This window comes from Cucurbita moschata, unplaced genomic scaffold (genome assembly GCF_002738365.1).
Source record: "Cucurbita moschata cultivar Rifu unplaced genomic scaffold, Cmos_1.0 Cmo_Scf00020, whole genome shotgun sequence".
NCBI lineage: Eukaryota > Viridiplantae > Streptophyta > Magnoliopsida > Cucurbitales > Cucurbitaceae > Cucurbita > Cucurbita moschata.
In genome coordinates this window covers 1,249,836-1,269,836 of record NW_019268536.1, presented here as the reverse complement: position 1 = coordinate 1,269,836, position 20,001 = coordinate 1,249,836, and the positions used below count along the sequence as shown (strand labels likewise).

Sequence of the window (20,001 nt, the reverse complement as noted above, 5' to 3'; positions counted from 1 at the left end):
TTTTTTTTTTTTTTTTTTTTTTTTTTTTTTTTTTTTTTTTTTTTTTTTTTTTTTGACACTTTTGCTGTCCTTACAACATTGAAGTCTTTAGTATGGAGTTAGTGTGTATGAAAATATACAACTAATGTACAAAAGTATTTATAAACTTTGGAATATATTTCTCCCACTTATTACAACACATAGAACAGGACCCAAACATAACACATACATATGCCTTATTTAAATGAAATCATGCATAGATAATTGGAAAATTATTTATACGTATAGTACCATAGAACTTAGTGCAGCAATATGGCTAGGGTTCTTCACTGCCTTCCATAAGATGAGCATCAATGTCTTTAGACATCTCTACACAAAACTGAAGCATAGAATGTGAATCAGGGATCTCATCATGTAGCTTTTCATATTCTAAAACCCAATGAATCACACTTCCCTTCTCCTTTGGAATGCATTGGATATTAAACTTGAAACTCTTGTATTTCTCCGTAAGGTCTCCCTCGATCACGGTGAAAGTGATCGAATTGTTCTGTTTGTCGACTGCTTCGATTCTCTCCTTTGTCACTCTAGCCTTCCCATCTGCAAGTTTTCGTGTATAAATGTTGTTATTACGAGCATTTGAAAAAGTCATTCTAAACAAACTCTTAAAAGAAAATGGTAAAAAAAGTTTAAAAAATGATGAACCGTGAAAATATCTCCAGCAGATGATGGAACCAACTTCGCCCCATTCACCTTCGAGTAGGTCAACGCCGTGCACTTTATCGGTAGAGACATTGGAGATATGGTGGGTTCTTTTGTGCAATATTTCATGGAACTTTGAAGCTGAAGCTCTGATATGTACATCAGTTTCAAGCTTTCCAAAGCGATCCATGGTGTTTTGATTTAAGCCAAAAAAGATAAGCCAATGCCAAACATGTCTCTTCTTGGACTCATGGAAAGACTCATTTATAGAAGGGCTTTACTCTTATTTCACTGTGTCATTGCGAATAAAATCAAATAATGTTTTTAATTATTTCAACCTACAATAACTTTTTTGAATAATTGTCCTTAAAATAACCCAATATAATTAGTTTTGACCTTCAATCCAAACACACGGAAACATTCTCTTAGAAATGCTTCTCCATTAATAAGTCTACAAAAACTATATCATAGGTCAACAATATACTTATATGACACATAATTATATCTAATTGTTTATTAACTTTTCACTGCATGACTGTCACATTCTATGATTTCATCATATGAGGTCAACAACGATATGTAACGAGTCAAAATGGATAATATTTGTTAGCGGTAGGCTTGAGTTGTTATAAATAATGTAAGAGGCATACACTAGGCGGTGTGCCAGCAAAAGTGCTGGGCTCTCAAGGAGGTGGATTGTAAAATCCCACATCAATTCGAGAGGAGAATGAAGGATTCCTTGTAAAAGTGTAAAAACCTCTCCTCTAACATATGCATATTAAAATCGTGAGACTGGTGGCGATACATCATGAATTTAAGCGAACAATGTCACTGTGCACAATTTAAATTGTATTGATCCCATTTTTGGGTCATCAAAATACCCTATTTAAAAATAGTTTGAATCACATAATTCATAATTAGTTTTGAAAAACAAAATGCTAACGATTATTTAGAAATAATTTAAAATATTATTGATCACATAATTCAGAATGTCATAATTAAATAGTATTATATGATAACAATTATTGAATTGGAAAATTCAAAGTGGTAGAAATGTAAGATCACGCTCTTAATGGGATCCATAACTATAAATGAGGCTAGGACAAGACCCTAAACAAAGAACCCTAAAATATCTTATACCTAAAAACCATAACATTCATATGGGTCTCTTTGAAAAGGTGGAAACCGATGTAGAAATCCGAGCTTCATCTTTAAAGTGTAAGGAAATAATTCACGAGAGACCTCATCATATCTCCGATGTCTCCACCGACATAATACACGGGATCAACCTACATGAAGGCGAATGGGGCAAAGTTGACTCGATTCTCTACTGGAAATATCTTCACGATTTATCATTTATTTAGGTTAAATCATTAAATATTCTCGAAGCACTTTTGACTTTTTTATAAAAAAAAAACATCACTTTCACCGACCCAGACCCACCGCTAGCAGATATTATCCTCTTTGAGCTTTCCCTTTCGGGTTTCCCCTTAAGGCTTTAAAACACGTCTGCTAGGGGAAGGTTTCCACACCCTTATAAATAGTAGTTTGTTCTCCTCCCCGACCAACGTGGAACATCACATTTATTCCAAAGGAAAAGGAAGTGTGGTTCACTGGGGAGTTATTATATGAATATTTTGGCTTTTACGGTATGCTTTGCATATTCTCTATTTATGTTTCAATTATGCGGAGCGGGGTGGCCCATAGTCTACTGGTCTCAAGATCGGAAGCTGGTTATGATATTATGTTATAATCAGGAAACTTCGACAATGGTATGATATTGTCGATAATTTTTCATAGCTTTAGTTTTAGTTTCTCAAAATGGCTCGTACCAATGAAGATAATATTCTTTACTTATAAAATATAATGTATATCATACTCTAAGTGGAGTAGTATTAAAAAAAATTCAACCATGTAAATGGTTAAATGTTGTAAAGCCTCGTAATTAATTATTTAATTTTTAATAATAATTTTGATTATTTTATTTTTAATTTAATATATCAATTGTATGAAAAATACAAATTTATTAGTCTAATTTTGATATACGAATTCAAATAATTGATATACGAAAGAATACAAGTTGATATACGAAAATCATGTTCAAGTAATAACAATAAGTCAAATAATATATGAATAATATTGGATGTCTTATCCCCCGATTGAATCGGGGGCAAACGCCTACGAAAAGATCGTATTGTGAGATATCTTATATGATCTAAATCGTTCTGGTGGGATATCTTATATAATAAGTTCGTAAGACGACTGAACTACAAAATATTTAATCTCACTTTATAAATTTGTTAACCAAAAAGATTAATAGTTGCAAATTCTTGCTTGTGAGGGTTTGTCATTTGATTGGCATGAATGAGTATAATTTTTGCAATCGATTCATATATGCAATTTTGAAAACTTGACCACCGAGGGAGTTGAGAACATATTTCACGACATAGAATTCACAAGAACAATATGCTTTTTTTCATTTAGAATATTGTATTACAGGTAATGTAACAACCCTAGATTTCTACTTAACCTAAAGTCGTTACTGTATATATAACATAATCATTTTTTGCGGAAATAATCATTTGAAACTTTATCATAAAATACTGCCATGAACTTACGAAAGCATTTTTTAAATGACATAACCAAATATTAAATAAAATAAATAAACATTAAAAAGTAAAAACACCATATTCTAACCTACGCGATTTTTCTTCTTTTTATGACTCTTATGAGTTTCTTACGACTCGTGTACGAAAATATATTACTAACATACAAAAGTAGTATTTACCCAACCAGATCTAGGAATTACGAAATTGGTATGAATTTAGTGGGTTCCATGGGTACAAAAATGGAGAATATAGAACTATACCTACAATCTGATATACATTTTAAGCATACAGAAATTACTGAAATCCAAATCCAAAATCATGATTTTAGATCTCATAAGAATGAACTCTTGATTCATATTTGAATGTGTTTGCATTTCTCAACTACGCTATTTGAGCTATTTGAGTCACTTACTGAATATTTGTAGTACTTAATCTACTAGTTGCCGTGTATAAAGGTAGATGCCTAAAAATGGCCTCTACCCAAGATAATTTTATAGAACACACTAAGTATTTAGAAACTTGGAAGATATCTCTCCCACTTATTACAACACATAGAACAGGACCCAAACATAACACAAATACATATGCCTTATTTAAATGAAATCATACATAGATAATTGGCAAATTATTTATACGTATAGTACCATAGAACTTAGTGCAGCAACATGGCTAGGGTTCTTCACTGCCTTCCATAAGGTGAGCATCAATGTCTTTAGCGATATCAACACAAAGTTGAAGCATAGTATGTGAATCAGGAATGTTATCATGTAGCTTTTCATATTCTAAAACCCAATGAACCACACTTCCCTTCTTCTTTGGAATGCATTGCATCTTAAACTTGAAACTCTTGTATTTCTCGGAAAGGTCTCCCTCGATCATGGTGAAAGTGATCGAATTGTTCTCTTTGTCGACTGCTTCGATTATCTCCTTTGTCGCTCTAGCCTTCCCATCTGCATGTTTTCGTGTAAAAATATTATCGTTTTGAGCACTGGAAAATTCATTCTAAATAAACCCTTAAAACAAAATGGTCAAAAAAGTTTTAAAAAAATGATAAACCATGAAAATATCTCCAGCAGACGATGGAGCCGACTTTGCCCCATTCGCCTTCGAGTAGGTCGACTCCGTGCACTTTGTCGGTAGAGGCGTTGGAGATATGATGAATTCTTTCGCTAAATAATTCATGGAACTTTGAAGCAGAAGCTCTGATATGTACATCAGTTTCAAGCTTTCCAAAACGACCCATGGTGCTTTGATTTTGGATTATGAGTGATTAGAAGGAGATCTAAGCCAAGGAAGCTAAGGCACTGCCCAAACATGACTCTTCTCGTACTCATTTATAGTGAGGGCTTTACTCTTATTTCATTATGTCATTGTGAATTAAATCAAAGAATGTTTTTAATTATTTCAACCTTCAATAATTTTTTTTGAATAGGTTAGATTTACCGTATATAGAATAAATCAATAACAAATGGTGTAGATTAAAAAAAATTTCATGCCCAACCACAATGAAACACTCCCAAGATACACTTTGGACTAAAATAATTCAATCACGATTCTTGTCGACTTTTTGAATAAGATGTACAATTAATAGTTATTTAAATGAAAAAAAATACTAACAATTCTTCGTTGGACTGGTTACGTATTGTTGTCAGTCTCAATTTTAAAATGTGTTCGATAAGAAAAGGTTTCCATGGTTTCCATCTCCTTACAATCCATTCCCCTGGGGTTCCACACCCTTACAATCCACCCCCAGTGTCTAGCTTTGATACCGTGATATTCCACATCGGTTGAGGAGGATGACGAAACACCTGTGTGGAAACCTCTACCTAGCAGACGCATTCTAAAGTCTTGATGGAAAATCCAAAGAGGACAATAACGGCCTAAGTCCACTGCTAGCAGATATTGTTTACTTTGGCTCATTACGTATCGCCATCAATCACAGTTTTAAAACGCGCTTGCTAGAGAGAGGTTTCCACGCCCATATAAGAAATGTTTCGATTCTCTCTCCAACCGATGTGGGATCTCATACTGTCACATCCCATAATTCCATTGTAACGCTTAATGTTTGGTTTTGAACAAATCGAACTTATTCTCTCACAAATCAAGGTTCTTTTACATTTTGTCTTATATATTCAAATGTGCAAAAGTTTTTAGTCAGATTACTACAACTCCATGAGAAGTAAAGGAAGCACTTCGTTGTTCTTTTTTTCATTTGTTTTTCGACTTTTGTTATTAAATTGGGTTCAAAAAACGAAGCGTCTTGTCTGGGAGAACCAAAAGGCATTTCAGCTTCAACAAGTACGAAACTCGAGATTTAATATAAAAAACAAAATTTTAAATATCATAATATGAGATATGATTAGGGATCTTATTGTTTATAATAGTGAATTATTCACACATAATTATATAGATTATACTGAAAAAAAGTTATTTAAAAATAATAATAAAAGAATGTTTTGAAAATGATGATGGGTATGTTTAATTATTCATCCATCCAACATAATAATTTACATCTATTTCCAAAATTATTATATCATATTAGATGCATTATATTTGGTACGTGATATAAAAATTAGAGTTGAAAATAAATTGTTCTTGCCGGCACATTACTCGGTATCTAGCTCTGATACTATTTATAATAGCTCAAGTCCACCGCTAGCAGATATTGTCCTCTTTGAACTTTTCTTTTCGAGTTTTCCCTCAACATTTCTAAAATGCATTTGCCAGTAATAGGTTTCTGCATACTTATAAAGAATATTTCGTTTCACATCTCCAACCGATGTGAGATCAGACAAGTAACTTATTTAAAAATACGTAAAAGCGGTCAAGATTTTCATTAATACCCAAATCTAAATGCGATCGACGTACAAGACCAACAAGTCAAAGATAGATCCAACATACAAGAACAACGTAGCAAGAATGAGGACCAAATTGATTAGGACACATTATTTTGATGAGGTGGGATTTGTTACATTATTAGAACAATGGGTAGGTTTATTTATTTGAAAATAAATAAAAGACATGCATTATTATGAAAAAATAAAGTCATTTTGAAAATAATGGTCCATTCATAAATAAAACTAATTTATATTTATATTTCAAGAGGTTGATGTAGTAAATGCATAAATTTAAATAAGATAATGTAAAAGTCTGGATTTAATCTGATAGCTACTACACCAAATATAAATGCAACTATTCTAGTTTCGCTTCTATAGTCTTCCTATCGGTATTGTCATTGTACATGGGCGTCTTACCTTTACCTAATAAAAAGTAACACGTAGCTTAAGTATTTAAAAATATTGAGTAAATAGCTCTAAAAATACTGAGTAAATAGCTCTACTATTGAGGTTGAAAAATGCAAACACAAGCAATGATGGTGAGACGTATCTTTGTATAAGAACATCCTGGTCTTGAGCTCTGCTTTCTAGTCTGAACAAGGTTGGATGTATAATACTTCTCTACACATGGTCCACGCATGCATGCATGAACCCACCAGGCATAATCGTATACGTATGCCATGAGCTTGGCTGGTTAGACTAGTGCATACTCACGTTGTCAGATGCCACGAAGGGAAAGGGTCCACATAGTTCATGGCAACATAAATATCGTAACGTACATATCCGTACTAATTATAACGAGAAAATATCTCGATGCTCATGACATATAAAATGCATAAAGTCACATATCATCAAAACATGACATAACATGACATATAACACGACATCATGTATATTATAGCATAAACATAACATATCACATATTAAACCATGAATCTCATCCATTGTTATATAATGTATGAGAGTAAGCCTTACCTTTAAATAAAGGGTAAGAGAGGAGGGAAGTTTGGTAGCTTTATAGAAATTAAGGCTTGAGTTGAAAAGTTTCCTAACATAATTCATCAAAAAAACTTCGCCATATATTCTATATCTCTTCAGATAAATTACAAAGTTGCAAGTTATAGGAAGGCTGGAGCAAAAAGTTGGTCGTCCCATCATTTATTTTAACTACGTTCATGGTTTGTTTATTTATATTTGATCAATTCAAAGCTAGTCATTTTTATCTTTTATCAGGTACATTATAATTTTCTTATTATGATCTTTAAATTTGTGTGTATCATTTTATGAATTTTTAAAATTGTCTAATAAATTTCTAATTTTTTTTAATTTCCCTTAAAGTAGGAAATGGTTTATGTTTTATGTTTTTTTAAAATGTAAACTTATAAACACTATCTTTACTCTTCTGTTCTTTTAATTTAACTCTTACCTATATTTAAAAAACTTGCCTTTCAAAATCTCTATTTTGTTAGACATTTGGTCTAAAAGCATATTTGTATTTTTAAAACATATGAGAAGGTCACCCAAAAATGGTGAGAAACGAAGTATAATTTTTAAAAATGGAAAAAGATTATTAAACCGGGTTTAATCGATTTTTGAATTTTCAATTTTGTGCTTGTAGCTAAACCGTGAATTTTATATAAAAAAAAAAGAAAAAAGAAAAAAATAGTTAAGAGCATTCAAATATGGATGGAATATTAAAGATTGTTTTAAAGATTAAGAATCAATTGGATATGAAATAAACAAAAATTTGAAAATATTAGATAATTGTAAAAGTTGAAGAACTAAATAGACAAAAACCTACCAGTTTAAACTAACAACCCATATGTCAGGATTCAAATCAGGATTCGAAATTTATATTCCGCACCTGATGATTCCGATATTCTCCTGCGACATTGTCATGTTACTTACTTCTCTCTTCTAAGAATAAAAATTATCCTCACAAATCAATACGAGTCCTTTTAACATATTTTGTCCTCATTTACATGCATCTCACAAAAATTTTCAAGAGGTCACTCAATATAAAATTACTTTAAATAAAACACGCTCAACTATGGAGCTCCTATGATCGAGGCACCGAAAAGGAATGTGCACCTTATTGATATAAGTAGTAACTTTCATTTCATTTAAGTCTAATTTCTTAGTCATCCTATTCTCAGAACCCCTTTCATTTTGAGGTAGATTTGGTTCATTCATGTGCCTTTTTTTTTAATCAATATTGCATTTATGTTATATTTAAACGAATGTTTTGTGGATTAAACCGGTATAGAAGGGAAGGCTTGTTTGGCAAAGAACCTAATTGAAGATGTTAATGAGGAGAACAATTCATTCACTTGGATTGAGTTAGAGGGAGACCATTTATTGATATCAACAAAGACATTGTTGATATCGCCAAAGACATTGATGCTTACCTCATGGGAGACAATAATGAAGGTTCATTTGTAAGTGCTTACGCATGAGCAACAAGTCTTTCTCTCAACCCATTGCTAGGGTGGTGCTGTTACTACTATTTAAAAAAGAAAATCACTTTCAAATCTCAACGTCTAAGCTCAAGTTTGAAATAATAATGTATAACCCTAGCCTTAATTAAGTTTTATAGTGGTTGTTTAATTATATCATATTATTATTCATACCCACGTAACCAAAGTAGTATTATAGCATAAGAACAACGAGAAAAAGTGAAATCCAAATTCGACACCTGATGGATCCGACATTCTCCTGCATCCTTTGCAACATAGTTATTCTACTTACTCCTTGCTTCTAAGAGTAAAGACAATCCCCATAGACCAACATGAGTCATTTTATCATATTTTGTCTTCACTCACATGCATGTTAGGAAAATGAAAAATTCCCAAAAAGTAGTCCAACATAAAATTACTCAAAACAAAACATGTTTATGAAATTCCTAGAATTGAGCAACTAAGAAGTAAGGTGCAAATTGTTGGTATAAGTAATAACTTTCAATTCTTTTAAGTTTTTATTAGTAATCGGAATTTCAAAATCACTCTCATTCAGGTGTAGTTTGAATTCAATTAGGTACCTCACCTTTTAACTTCCTCTAAATTCATACAAAAAAGATTGAATTCAATTAGGTACCTCACCTTTTAACTTCCTCTAAATTCATACAAAAAAGAGAGAGAATTAAAAGATGGGGAATAAAAATGTAAAATCCAATACTCAATGGGATCCACTATTACATGATGTGTGAGAGTAAGCCTTGCCTTTAAATAAAGTGCAATGGAGGAGAGAATTGTAGCAATATCTATCTTTTATTTTTGTAACTTCGTTCTTCCAAGTAACTCAACTGAATGGCTCTCTATGGAAAGTTGGAGACTGACGTAGAAATGAAGGCTTCAGCGGAAAAGTTTCATGAAATAATTCATAAAACGCCTCATCATCTTTCCAATATCTGTCCAGATAAAGTAAAAAGTTGCGAGTTATATGAAGGCGAATGGGGCAAAGTTGGCAGTATCCTCCATTGGCACTACTTTTTTGGTTTGTTCATCTATATTTGATATGTTTGAAGTTCTCACTTTTTTATCTTTTATGAGTAATTTTAATCCTTCCCTTCGTAATTTTAAAATATTTGAATTTCTTTTGATCATTGATTTGTTTCTAGTTAAATGTTTTTTACTTAATGTAAGCTTATAAAACATTATTTCTACTCTTAGTTTTTATTTTTATTTATTTATTTTTTTTTTTAAATTTAGTCGGAAAGTACACTTATGTCTTTAAAGAAGAATGTGTGGTGAGATTCCACATTTGTTGGGAGGGAAACTAAACATTATTTAGAAGGGTGTGGAAACCTCCCTATAGTAGATATGTTTTAAAATCGTGAGACTGACGGCGATACATAATGTGCCAAAGCAGACATTATCTGCTAGTGGTGAGCTTGGGCTATTACCATTGATATCAAAGCCAGACACCAGATAGTGTGCAAGTGAGTACGTTGTGTGTCACAATCGCCTTTTACAAGCATGACCGTGACACTGGGCCTCAAAAGAGAGTGAATTGTGAGATCCCACATCGGTTGGAGAGGGAAACTAAACATTCTTTATAAGGATATGGAAATCTCTCTCTAGTAGACGCATTTTAAAATGGTGGGCTTGGGCTATTATCGTTTGTATCAGAGCGAGTCACCAGACGGTGTGCTAGTGAGGACGTTGGTCCTCCAAGAAAAGTGAATTGTAAGATCCCACATCAGTGTGAAAACCTCTCCGCAGTGGAGGCATTTTAAAATCTTGAAATCCTCTAAAAGAACAATATTTATGTAATTTTAAAGAATAAAAACAAGTTTATTAAAAAACTAGGTCTAATTAATTCTCGAACTCTAAATTTTGTATCATGAACATATCATAAACACAAACGTAAAAGCTAACAAACCTAACTCATAATTTAACCATTTTTATTTGATTAATAGAAGGGAAGCCTTGTGTGTCAAAGAGGGTAATAGAAGCTGTGGACGAGGAGAACAATTCATTAACGTGGAAAGAGATAGAGGGGGACATTTTAAAGCACTTCAAGAGCTTGAGATTTATAATCCAATGTACCCCGAAGGATAAGGGAAGTGTTGCTCACATTACTTTGGATTATGAGAAGCTGCATGAAGGAATTCCAGATGCTCATAGTTTTCTGCAGCTTTGTGCTGATACCGCCAAAGACATTGATGCTTACCTTATGGGATACAATAATGGTTCGCGTATAAGTGCTAAGGCATGAGCAACAAGTCTCTATCAACACCCATAGCTCTTGGGTGGTGCTATTACTATGTTATGGAATAATAATTGGCAATTATACTATGTTGCTAATTAGTATTTTATACTTAAATAATGCTCGTTAATACATATAGTATACTGTGATTTAGCATGTTTTATGGCATCTTTAGTGGGAGATGTTTGTTGTGAAATATTATAGTCTAAATCTTTGTATGCTTCTAATAAAATGGCAATAAAGTTTTTAAAATATGTGTTGGTGTAATAATTGTTAACATTGCATACTATTTTTGAGTATGCGTTTTTGTTGGACGAGTAGCTGTGTAACTATAAGTTTTTCAAGATCTTTCATTGATTGTTACTATTGACGTAGAAAAATATTGACTTATTAATTTCAATAATTTAAAATTATTATGAGATCTTATATATATGTTGGAGAGGAGAATGAAACATTCCTTATAAGGGTGAGGAAACCTCTCCCTAACAAATGCGTTTTGAAATCGTGAAGTTGACAGTGATACGTAATGAACAAAAGCGGACAATATTTGCTAGTGGTGGACTTGGACGGTTACAATTATGCATTTCATTAAACTCGAGTCGAAACATTTTAATAAAAATTCACATACATGATGCTTTGAAAATTAATTAGTATATATCAAAGTATGAAGAGGTATAAATCGTGCTCGTGTATGCATTCATTTCAACCATACAGCTCATGCATGAATGAGTAGCTTACTTATAGGCTCTTAATTCATTATTAAGTCTCATGTTATTCAGGTATCTTATATTGTTATTACGTTTTATTTTGTAATTAAATACCATTTATCGAAATCATAGGCTTCTCAAAACTAGTATCTAGGTTCTATTAATTTATTCACTCTCGTCTTAGGGTTCTAGCTTTTCAGGCGAATACTTCCTCATAATTGAGCTCCTCTCCGTTCATTCATCCTAATTTAGTCGTTTCTCTCATAGCATAATGTACTTCCTCTTAAAATGTATCATAACTTCTTTGTTTGTGAGATACCCGAGTAAAGAAAGTGTACCTTTTAAACTAATTATCTATTTCTTTCGATTTTTTTTTTATTAATTTCCTATTTCGTTTCGAGATAAAGTAAAAAGTATGTTGTAACAATCCTAAAAAAAAGTTCCATTCGAGATTGGACTAAAAAAAGGAAGGAAGAAGGCGAGTCAGTATGCTAATGCCTCATCTTCAAATCAATCCTTCTCATAGGTTATTGTCCCAATGAATAAGTAATTGTAGGAGTGAAAGCTTCATATAACTTGAGCATATAATTTGAAAAAGCAAGAGCAGCAAGTCCAAGTAAATAAAATACGAAAAAAATACGTAATTTTTTTAGGATTAAACAAAAGGATTCGCAAATAAAAGTGCTAATGCTACAACCAGTCCATAAATTGGGTGAACTCGAGTGAAGACAAAGCATGCTGAATGGACCTTTGTTGGTCTATAGGGATAGCCTTCACTCGACATGGTCATGCAGAAAAATAAGCAGCAGATTAAAAGGACTGTGCTCGTTTCATTATTTAGAGAGTAGTAAAAAACACTTTTCAAAAAGTTCCTATATAATTGTCGTCTTTGGACTTTCACTTACCAGCTTCTTCTCAAGGCTTAAAATGCCTATGCTAGGGAAAGGTTTCTGCACTCTTATGGTTTTCCTCCACAACCAATATTGGGATTCTCACACATATATAAATTGGGAGTAAGAAATCAAATGAACTCGAAATATATTCGACTCAAAATTCAAATTTAAAGGGCATAGGGTCGAAGACTAAATTCAAATACAAGCATAGAGTGCTTAGACCCAAAAGCCATCAAGACTCTTAATTAGATGAGATTTCTTTCATAGGAGAGGATCGAAAAAAATTGAGATCTCGAAAATTTCTCTGAAACTCTTCGAGATCAAAGATTCTCTACAAATCTTGAAAATTGAAGACCGATGGAATATTTTGAGACTTTAAACTAAGAATACGAACATAGAACATCAAACTAAAAGTCAATGAAAATCATGTATGAACACTAGAAGTAATTAAGAGAAAGAACGAGTACCTTTATTTTTCTTTAATATCGTTCTTATGCTCCACAACCCTTTTAAGATGTAACCAAATTGATTAGGATACATTATTGACGAGGTGGGATTTGTTACATTATAGAACAATGGTAGCTTTATTTATTTGAAAATAAATAAAGGACATGCGTAATTACGTCAAATAATGATCCATTCATAAATAGAACTAATTTATATTTTTTATTACAAGATTGGACCATTTTTCAAAATGAGATTTTTTTGTTTGTGCTTGGTATAAGTTAGCAAAGAGATTATTGAAAGAGAGTTTGAAAACAACTTGAAAGTCGGACTATAAGAAAAAAAAGAAAAAAAAATCACAATTTAAATATCATATAACTTAGGCATGAGAATTTGACAACTAGTCACATCTACCTATAATACATTTTGGGGCGATTCAAGTCTGGCAGGCTTATATGTACTTAATCGAACGGTCATACAAAATCTAGGTGGGAGGAATTAACAACTGATTGCATCCCCTATAATACATTTTGGGACGGTTTAGGTCTAGAAGACAAGTATTACAAACAAAAAAAAATAGTTATACAAACAAAAAATAAAATACTAATCTAATACAACATGAAAACATATAAAGATTTTGGCCTGACATGAGCATGCTTGACAATATGCGCTGGACGAACATGACTATGACACTCAGCATCTCAAATACTCTAATAATTTAATTTATGGGTTTGTCAATCTTCAAAGTCAAACAAGCTAACATTCTATCACTAAAAATAATGGTTTAACTTCATAATGCAAAATTAAGAGAGAATTATGTATGAACATTAGAAAATAGAAAGTTTGAATTAAAATGTATAACCTAACCCTTGCTTTAATTAAGCCTAGTGGTTGTTTTATTACATCATAACAATCATACCCACGTAATCAAATAAGTATTATTGTAGAATAATAATGATAAGATTAAATTATACCAATATCTTTGAGACTAGCCTTATTATTGCATCATGTGTGTGAGACTAAGCCCTCTCTTTAAATTGAGCTTAATAGAGGAGGAACCTTCTATCTTTTATCTTAGTTGTCAACTTGTTCTTCCAAGTAACTCAACTCAATGGCTCTCTATGGAAAGTTGGAGACTGATGTAGAAATTAAGGCTTTAGCCGAAAAGTTTCATGAACTAATTCATCAAAAACCTCACCATATATCCAAAGCCTCTTCAGATAAAATACAAGGCGTTGAGTTACATGAAGGCGAATGGGGAAAAGTCGGCAGTATCCTCTATTGGCACTACGTTCATGGTTTTTTTTTTTTTTTTTTTTAAGTTCTCATTTTTTTAATCTTAATATTTAAAGTTTTTTTTTATCCTCGTTTTATTTCTGGTTTAGTTATCTTTTAAGCTTATAAAACATTATTTCAACCTTAGGTTATTATTATTATTATTATTATTTTTTTGTAAAATTTGGTCAGAAAGTACACTTTTGTCTTTAAAGAATGGGCTCTCAAATCCCATGTCAACCAGTTGGAGAGTGGAACGAAACATTCCTTATAAGGGTGTGAAAACCTCTCCCTATTAGACGCATTTTAAAACAGTGTGGCTGACGGCAATACGTAACGAGCTAAAACGGACAATATCTATTAGCATTGTGCTTAGAGTATTAGAGTTGGTATTAGAGCTATACATCAATTAGTGTGCCAGCGAGAATACTAACTCCAGAAAAGAGTGGATTGTGAGATTGAGAAACCAATAGTTAAAAAATAAGTTTATTAAACCAAATCCAATCGCTCGTTATCTAACTCTAAATTTTGTTATCTACTCGAGACAAATCTATTTAATACTTTTTAAAAGGTTACCATGAACCTAATTTATAATTTAACCTTTCTTATTTGAGTAATAGAAGGGAAGGCTTGTGTGTCAAAGAGGGTAATAGAAGCTGTGGATGAGGAGAACAATTCATTAACGTGGAAAGAGATAGAAGGAGACCTTTCAAAGCACTACAAGAATTTCAGAATTAAAGTCCAATGTATCCCAAAGGATAAGGGAAGTGTGATTCACATTACTTTGGAATATGAGAAGCTGCATGAACAAATTCCAGATTCACATACTTTTCTTCAGCTTTGTGTTGATACCGCCAAAGACATTGATGCTCACCTCATGGGATATGATAACGAGGGTTCGTGTATAGCTGCTAAAGCATGAGCAACGTCTCTATCTCCACTCATAGCTCTTGGGTGATTGTGCTATTACTATGTTATGGAATAATAATGGGCTATTACTATGTTGCTAATCTTAATTTTATACTTAAATAAACATATTATGCCATGATGTAGCCTGTTCTATGTATGCATTTGTCTCATACCATGTAGCTCATGTTCTATGTGAAAAGAAAAAATAGTATGAATGAGATCCCATATCGGTTGGAGAGGAGAACGAAACTTTTTTTTTTTGTAAGGGTGTAAAAATCTCTCCCTAACAAACGTGTATTAAAATTGTGAGGCTGACGACGATACATAATGAGCTTAAACGAACAATATTTATTACCAATAGGCTTGGGCTGTTTCACGTAGAATTTAAGTAGTATTGATCGAATTTTTTGGGTCATCAAAATATTCTTATTTAAAAATAGTTTGAATCACATATTCATAATTAGTTTTGAAAAACAAATATGCTAATGTTTATTTAGAAATAATTTAAAATATTATTGATCACATAATTCACAATGACCTAATTAATGGGATCTATTACTATAAAAACCATAACATTCATATGTGTCTCTTTGAAAGGGTGGAAACGGATGTAGAAATCTGAGCTTTAGCTTTAAAGTTTAAGGAAATATTTCATGAGAGGCCTCATCATATCTCCGATGTCTCCACGGACATAATACACGGGGTTGACCTACATGAGGACAAATGGGGCAAAATTGGCTCGATCCTTGAAAATAACCTCACGATTTATAATTTATTTAGGTTAAGTCATTACATAATCTTGAACTCTTGACTTTTTATAAACATTTCAAAACTCGAACAAGGTTTCGATGGGAACTAAAGCAGTAAATGAGAAAGTGGAAAAAGTTGACGAAGAGAACAATTGCATCACTTTCACCGTCATTGAGGGAGACCTTTTGGAACAATCCAAGAGTTTCAAGTTTAAGATGCAATTTATTCCAAAGGTAAGGGAAGCGTGGTTCACTACTGTTTAGAATATGAAAAGCTTTATAACGAGATAGTGATAGGTCCCTTCAACATTTGTTTCATGTGCTTGCATTATGCACGACTCTCCACAATGGGGTTACTTACTAACTATTCTTTGAAATATTCAGGTCATGTGCTACATCATTTTTCAAGTAAAGGCAAGATGTTCATGTACGATTGATAGTGACATCGCATTGTAAAGACCATGACACGTGCATAGAATAGAAACATTATTGATGAGGTAGAATAATGGGTAGGTTTATTTATTTGAAAATAAATAAAAGACATCCATAATTATGTTTAAAAAAAAAAGTAATTTTGAAAATAATGATGGCTACTACATCATCCATCCATAAAAAGAACTAATTTATATTTATATTACAGGACCTCTTTTCATATATATTAGAGGACCATTTTTTAAAATATGATTCTTTGTTTGTGTTGGGTAAGGCTTAGCCAAAAGGGAAAGGCTCCGCCAAAGTTCATGACGACATAAATATCGTAAGGTACGTGTTCCTATTAATCATAACGAGGAAGTATTTCGATACTCATGACATATAAAATGCATGAGGTCACATATCATCAAAACATGACATCCTTATTATGCAAGTTATACCTCCGTTCTTTTCGTGACATAGTATTTCTACGAGACATACAAACGTAATTCTTGTCATATCTTTCATGATTAACATACATGCCTTTTTAATGGAGGTTTACATGGCGTGGCATAATGGAGGTTCATGCATCATATTACATTGATAACGTAACATAATTCCATGACACAATATAATTATGTCATAATATATCTAATGACATAGCATGACCTGTAATAAGACCTAAAATATATCATAGCATAAGCATAACATAACATACATCAACCAACATTAATTATTACATAATGTGTGAGACTTGGTAGCATTTATCTATCTTCAACAATTTGAGCAACTTGTTCTTCCAAGCAACTCAACTCCATGGCTCTATATGGAAAGTTGGAGATAGACGTAGAAATTAAGGCTTCAGTTGAAAAGTTTCATGAAATAATTCATCAAAAACTTCACCATATATTGAAAACCACTATAGATAAAATATAAGGTGTCGAGTTACATGAAGACAAATGGGGCAAAGTTGGTTCTATCATTTATTTCAACTACGTTCATAGTTTGTTTATTTATATTTGATATGTTCGAAGCTCTAAATTATCTTTTATCAATTAAATTACAATTGTCGTACTATAATCTTTAAATTTATGTATATTTGGTTTATAAATTTTAAAAATTGTCTAATAAATTTTTAATCTTTCAATTTTGCATATAATAAGCTCGGTATCTAAGCTTATAAACATTATCTTTACTTGTATATTTTTTAATTTTACTCTTATCTATATTTAAAAAACATAACTTTTAATAATAAATAATAATAATAAATAATAATAATAATAATAATAATAATAATAATAATAAATAGGTTAAGAGTGTGACAAATTGAACACTCAAATTATTCTCACAAATCAACACGAGTCATTTTAACATATTTTGTCCTCACTTACGTGTATCTTAGAAAAATTTTCAAAAGGTTACTCAGTATAAAATTGCTCCAAGTAAAACATGCTTAACTATGAAGCTTCTATGATTGAGGCACCGAAAAGGAAGGTGCACCTTATTGGTATGGATAGTAACTTTAATTTCATTTAAGCCTTTCTTAGTCATTCTATCTTTTAGATCACTTTCATTCGGATGTATTCTCGGTTCATATATGTACTTCTCAATTACTCAGGTATCACACTAAACTTAAAATTTATCTGGAATTTGTTCAATGCAACGCTATGTGATTCGTACACGGTGCCTCACCTTTACCTGAAATATAAAAATAGCACAAGGCTTGTATTTTAAGAATACTTAGTAAGTGACTGTACTATTGGGGTCGGGAATGCAATTACATACAGTATGGGGACCTATCATTTGAAACATCATTTCATGTCATTCTCTTAGGCGGCTTTCCAGTCCGAGCTAAATCGAATGTGTAGTACTTCTCTACACATGATTCACACGTGTGAGCGTGGGCTCACCAGGTGGGTTCACACACCCCCTTGGCTTGCTGGTTGGGCTAGCACTCGTTGACGGACTATTGTCGAACACCCATAGGGAATAGCGACTGTCGTAGCATCATGATAAACATGATGGTCATTTCAGTCTCATGGTGTACGCGTCCATACTCATCATAAAGGGGAAGTATCCCAATACACGTGAACATACAATTATGCATGTGGTCCCTATACTTTTCATTATAGCGTAATAAATAATGCAAGACAATCTCTATTCTTTCATCACGTATTAAACTCGGTAATTATGCGTATATAATCTTATATATCATTTCATACATAACATAACTTTCAAGTCATGGCATAGGGAGGTTGTGCATCATAGATTTCCTTATTACAAAACATATCATGGCCTAACATAATAAGCATAGTATATCATGACATCTTGTAAGATAACATACCTTATCGTAACATAACTTAATATTTCATTTATACCATAATAGTATTTAGCATATCATATAGCATAACATAATGTTAGCATATCACACCTGGAACCGTCCCAAATACTCAAAATCGTATTTTGATAATTTAACGTATGGATTTGTCCGTCTTAAATATATATATATATATAATATAAAATGTATAAAAAGAAAAAAAAAAAAAAAAAACTTAACTTTATACATTAGTATTTAAAATCTCAACGTCTAAGCTCTCCATAATGCATCATTAAAAGACAATTATAGAAAATAGAAGGTTCGAATTAATAATGTATAACCTACTACATTATAACCCTAGCCTTAATTATGTCTTATAGTGGTTGTTTAATTATATCATATTGTTCATACCCACGTAACCAAATTAGTGTTATAGCATAATAACAGTAAGAATAAATTGGAATTCATATTTTAATATTCCTTAGTTCAAAGATCAAAACTATGCTCATAGACTAACACGAGTTATTTCAGTATATTTTGTCTTTATTCACATGCATCTTAAAAAAATGAAAATTTTCGAGGAGATCACCCAACATAAAATTGCTCAAAGAAAAACATGTTTAACTATGAAGTTTCTATAATTGAGCAACGGAAAGAAAAAGAAAAAAAAAAAAAACTGCACCTTGCTCATATAAGCAGTAACTTTGAATTCTTTTATTTTCTTAGTTATCATATTTTCTCTCGTTCAAGTCTGGTTTTAATTCGTTTTTGTACTTCGCCTTTACTTGGTCACATTTTTTAAGTTTAAGAATATAATTGAAACTTATTTTACCTCTTTTAAGTTGTTTAAAAAAAGAGAGAAAATAATTATAAAATAGAGGATAAAAATGTAAAATTCATCTCCCAATAGATCCAATAATATTGCATCATGTGTGAGAGTAAGCCTTGTCTTTAAATAGCAATATCCTTATCGTTGTTGGGTTACCATTTAAGTAACTCAATGCCATGGCTCTCTATGGGAAGTTGGAGACTGAGGTAGAAGTGAACGCTTCAGTTGAAAAGTTTCATGAAATATTTCATCAAAAACCTCACCATATGTCCAATATCTCTCCCGATAAAATACAAAGCATCGAGTTACATGAAGGCGAATGGGGCAAAGTTGGCACTATCCTCTATTGGCACTACTTTCATGGTTTGTTCATTTATATTTCTATCCGTTGGAAACTTCTTTTTTTTTTTTTTAATCTTTTATGAGTTAATTTATAATTTTAATCTTTATAAGCTTTTTAATTTGTTTAATAGATTTTTTAATTTTTTAATTTTATTTACTATGAGTCATCAAAATCTTAAAATATTTAAAGATTTCTTTGATCATCATTTTGTTTCTAGTTTAATGTTTTTTTAATATACACATTATTTATACTTTTGTTTTGTTTTGTTTTTTTTTTTTTTTTTTTTTTTTTTT

At 31.8% G+C, this 20,001-nt stretch overlaps 5 protein-coding genes across 7 annotated transcripts in view; 3 read left to right on the top strand and 2 right to left on the bottom strand.

Moving 5' to 3' along the window:
• Positions 1-916, bottom strand: part of LOC111457853 (MLP-like protein 43) — a 4,224-nt gene extending 3,308 nt beyond the window's left edge. The window contains exons 1-2 of the mRNA XM_023100265.1: positions 682-916; positions 147-576 (exon numbers count right to left, since the gene is read on the bottom strand). Of these exons, the coding sequence (XP_022956033.1) occupies positions 296-576; positions 682-868 (468 nt within the window). The 5' untranslated portion in view covers positions 869-916 and the 3' untranslated portion in view covers positions 147-295. The remainder of the gene's footprint in view (positions 1-146; positions 577-681) is intronic.
• A 2,866-nt stretch (positions 917-3,782) lies between these two features.
• On the bottom strand, positions 3,783-4,603 carry LOC111457851 (MLP-like protein 43). Its single transcript, XM_023100263.1, has 2 exons — positions 4,344-4,603; positions 3,783-4,237 (listed from the first exon to the last, which is right to left on the bottom strand). Exons 1-2 carry the CDS (start codon positions 4,528-4,530, stop codon positions 3,957-3,959), a joined length of 468 nt encoding a protein of 155 aa, XP_022956031.1. The 5' UTR covers positions 4,531-4,603; the 3' UTR covers positions 3,783-3,956.
• Positions 4,604-9,300: 4,697 nt separating this feature from the next.
• On the top strand, positions 9,301-17,859 carry LOC111457844 (MLP-like protein 43). 2 transcript variants are annotated; one of them, XR_002713018.1, is made up of 3 exons: positions 9,303-9,616; positions 10,542-10,896; positions 17,737-17,859. XR_002713018.1 is itself a non-coding variant. In XM_023100256.1 (2 exons), the coding sequence occupies exons 1-2, from the start codon at positions 9,430-9,432 to the stop codon at positions 10,838-10,840; spliced, it is 486 nt and encodes a 161-aa protein (XP_022956024.1). In that variant the 5' UTR covers positions 9,301-9,429; the 3' UTR covers positions 10,841-11,063. The 2 variants fall into 2 exon arrangements, 1 of the variants encoding a protein (XP_022956024.1); XM_023100256.1 differs by lacking the exon at positions 17,737-17,859 and having other exon boundaries at positions 9,301-9,616; positions 10,542-11,063.
• LOC111457842 (MLP-like protein 43) lies at positions 13,951-15,216 on the top strand. The gene is made up of 2 exons (XM_023100254.1): positions 13,951-14,173; positions 14,771-15,216. The coding sequence occupies exons 1-2, from the start codon at positions 13,987-13,989 to the stop codon at positions 15,070-15,072; spliced, it is 489 nt and encodes a 162-aa protein (XP_022956022.1). The 5' UTR covers positions 13,951-13,986; the 3' UTR covers positions 15,073-15,216.
• Positions 17,860-19,531: 1,672 nt separating the features above from the next.
• LOC111457840 (MLP-like protein 43) overlaps positions 19,532-20,001 on the top strand; it is a 2,032-nt gene continuing 1,562 nt past the window's right edge. For both annotated transcript variants that reach the window (XM_023100252.1, XM_023100250.1), the window contains exon 1: positions 19,532-19,728. In XM_023100252.1, coding sequence (XP_022956020.1) covers positions 19,542-19,728 — 187 coding nt within the window. In that variant the 5' untranslated portion in view covers positions 19,532-19,541. The remainder of the gene's footprint in view (positions 19,729-20,001) is intronic.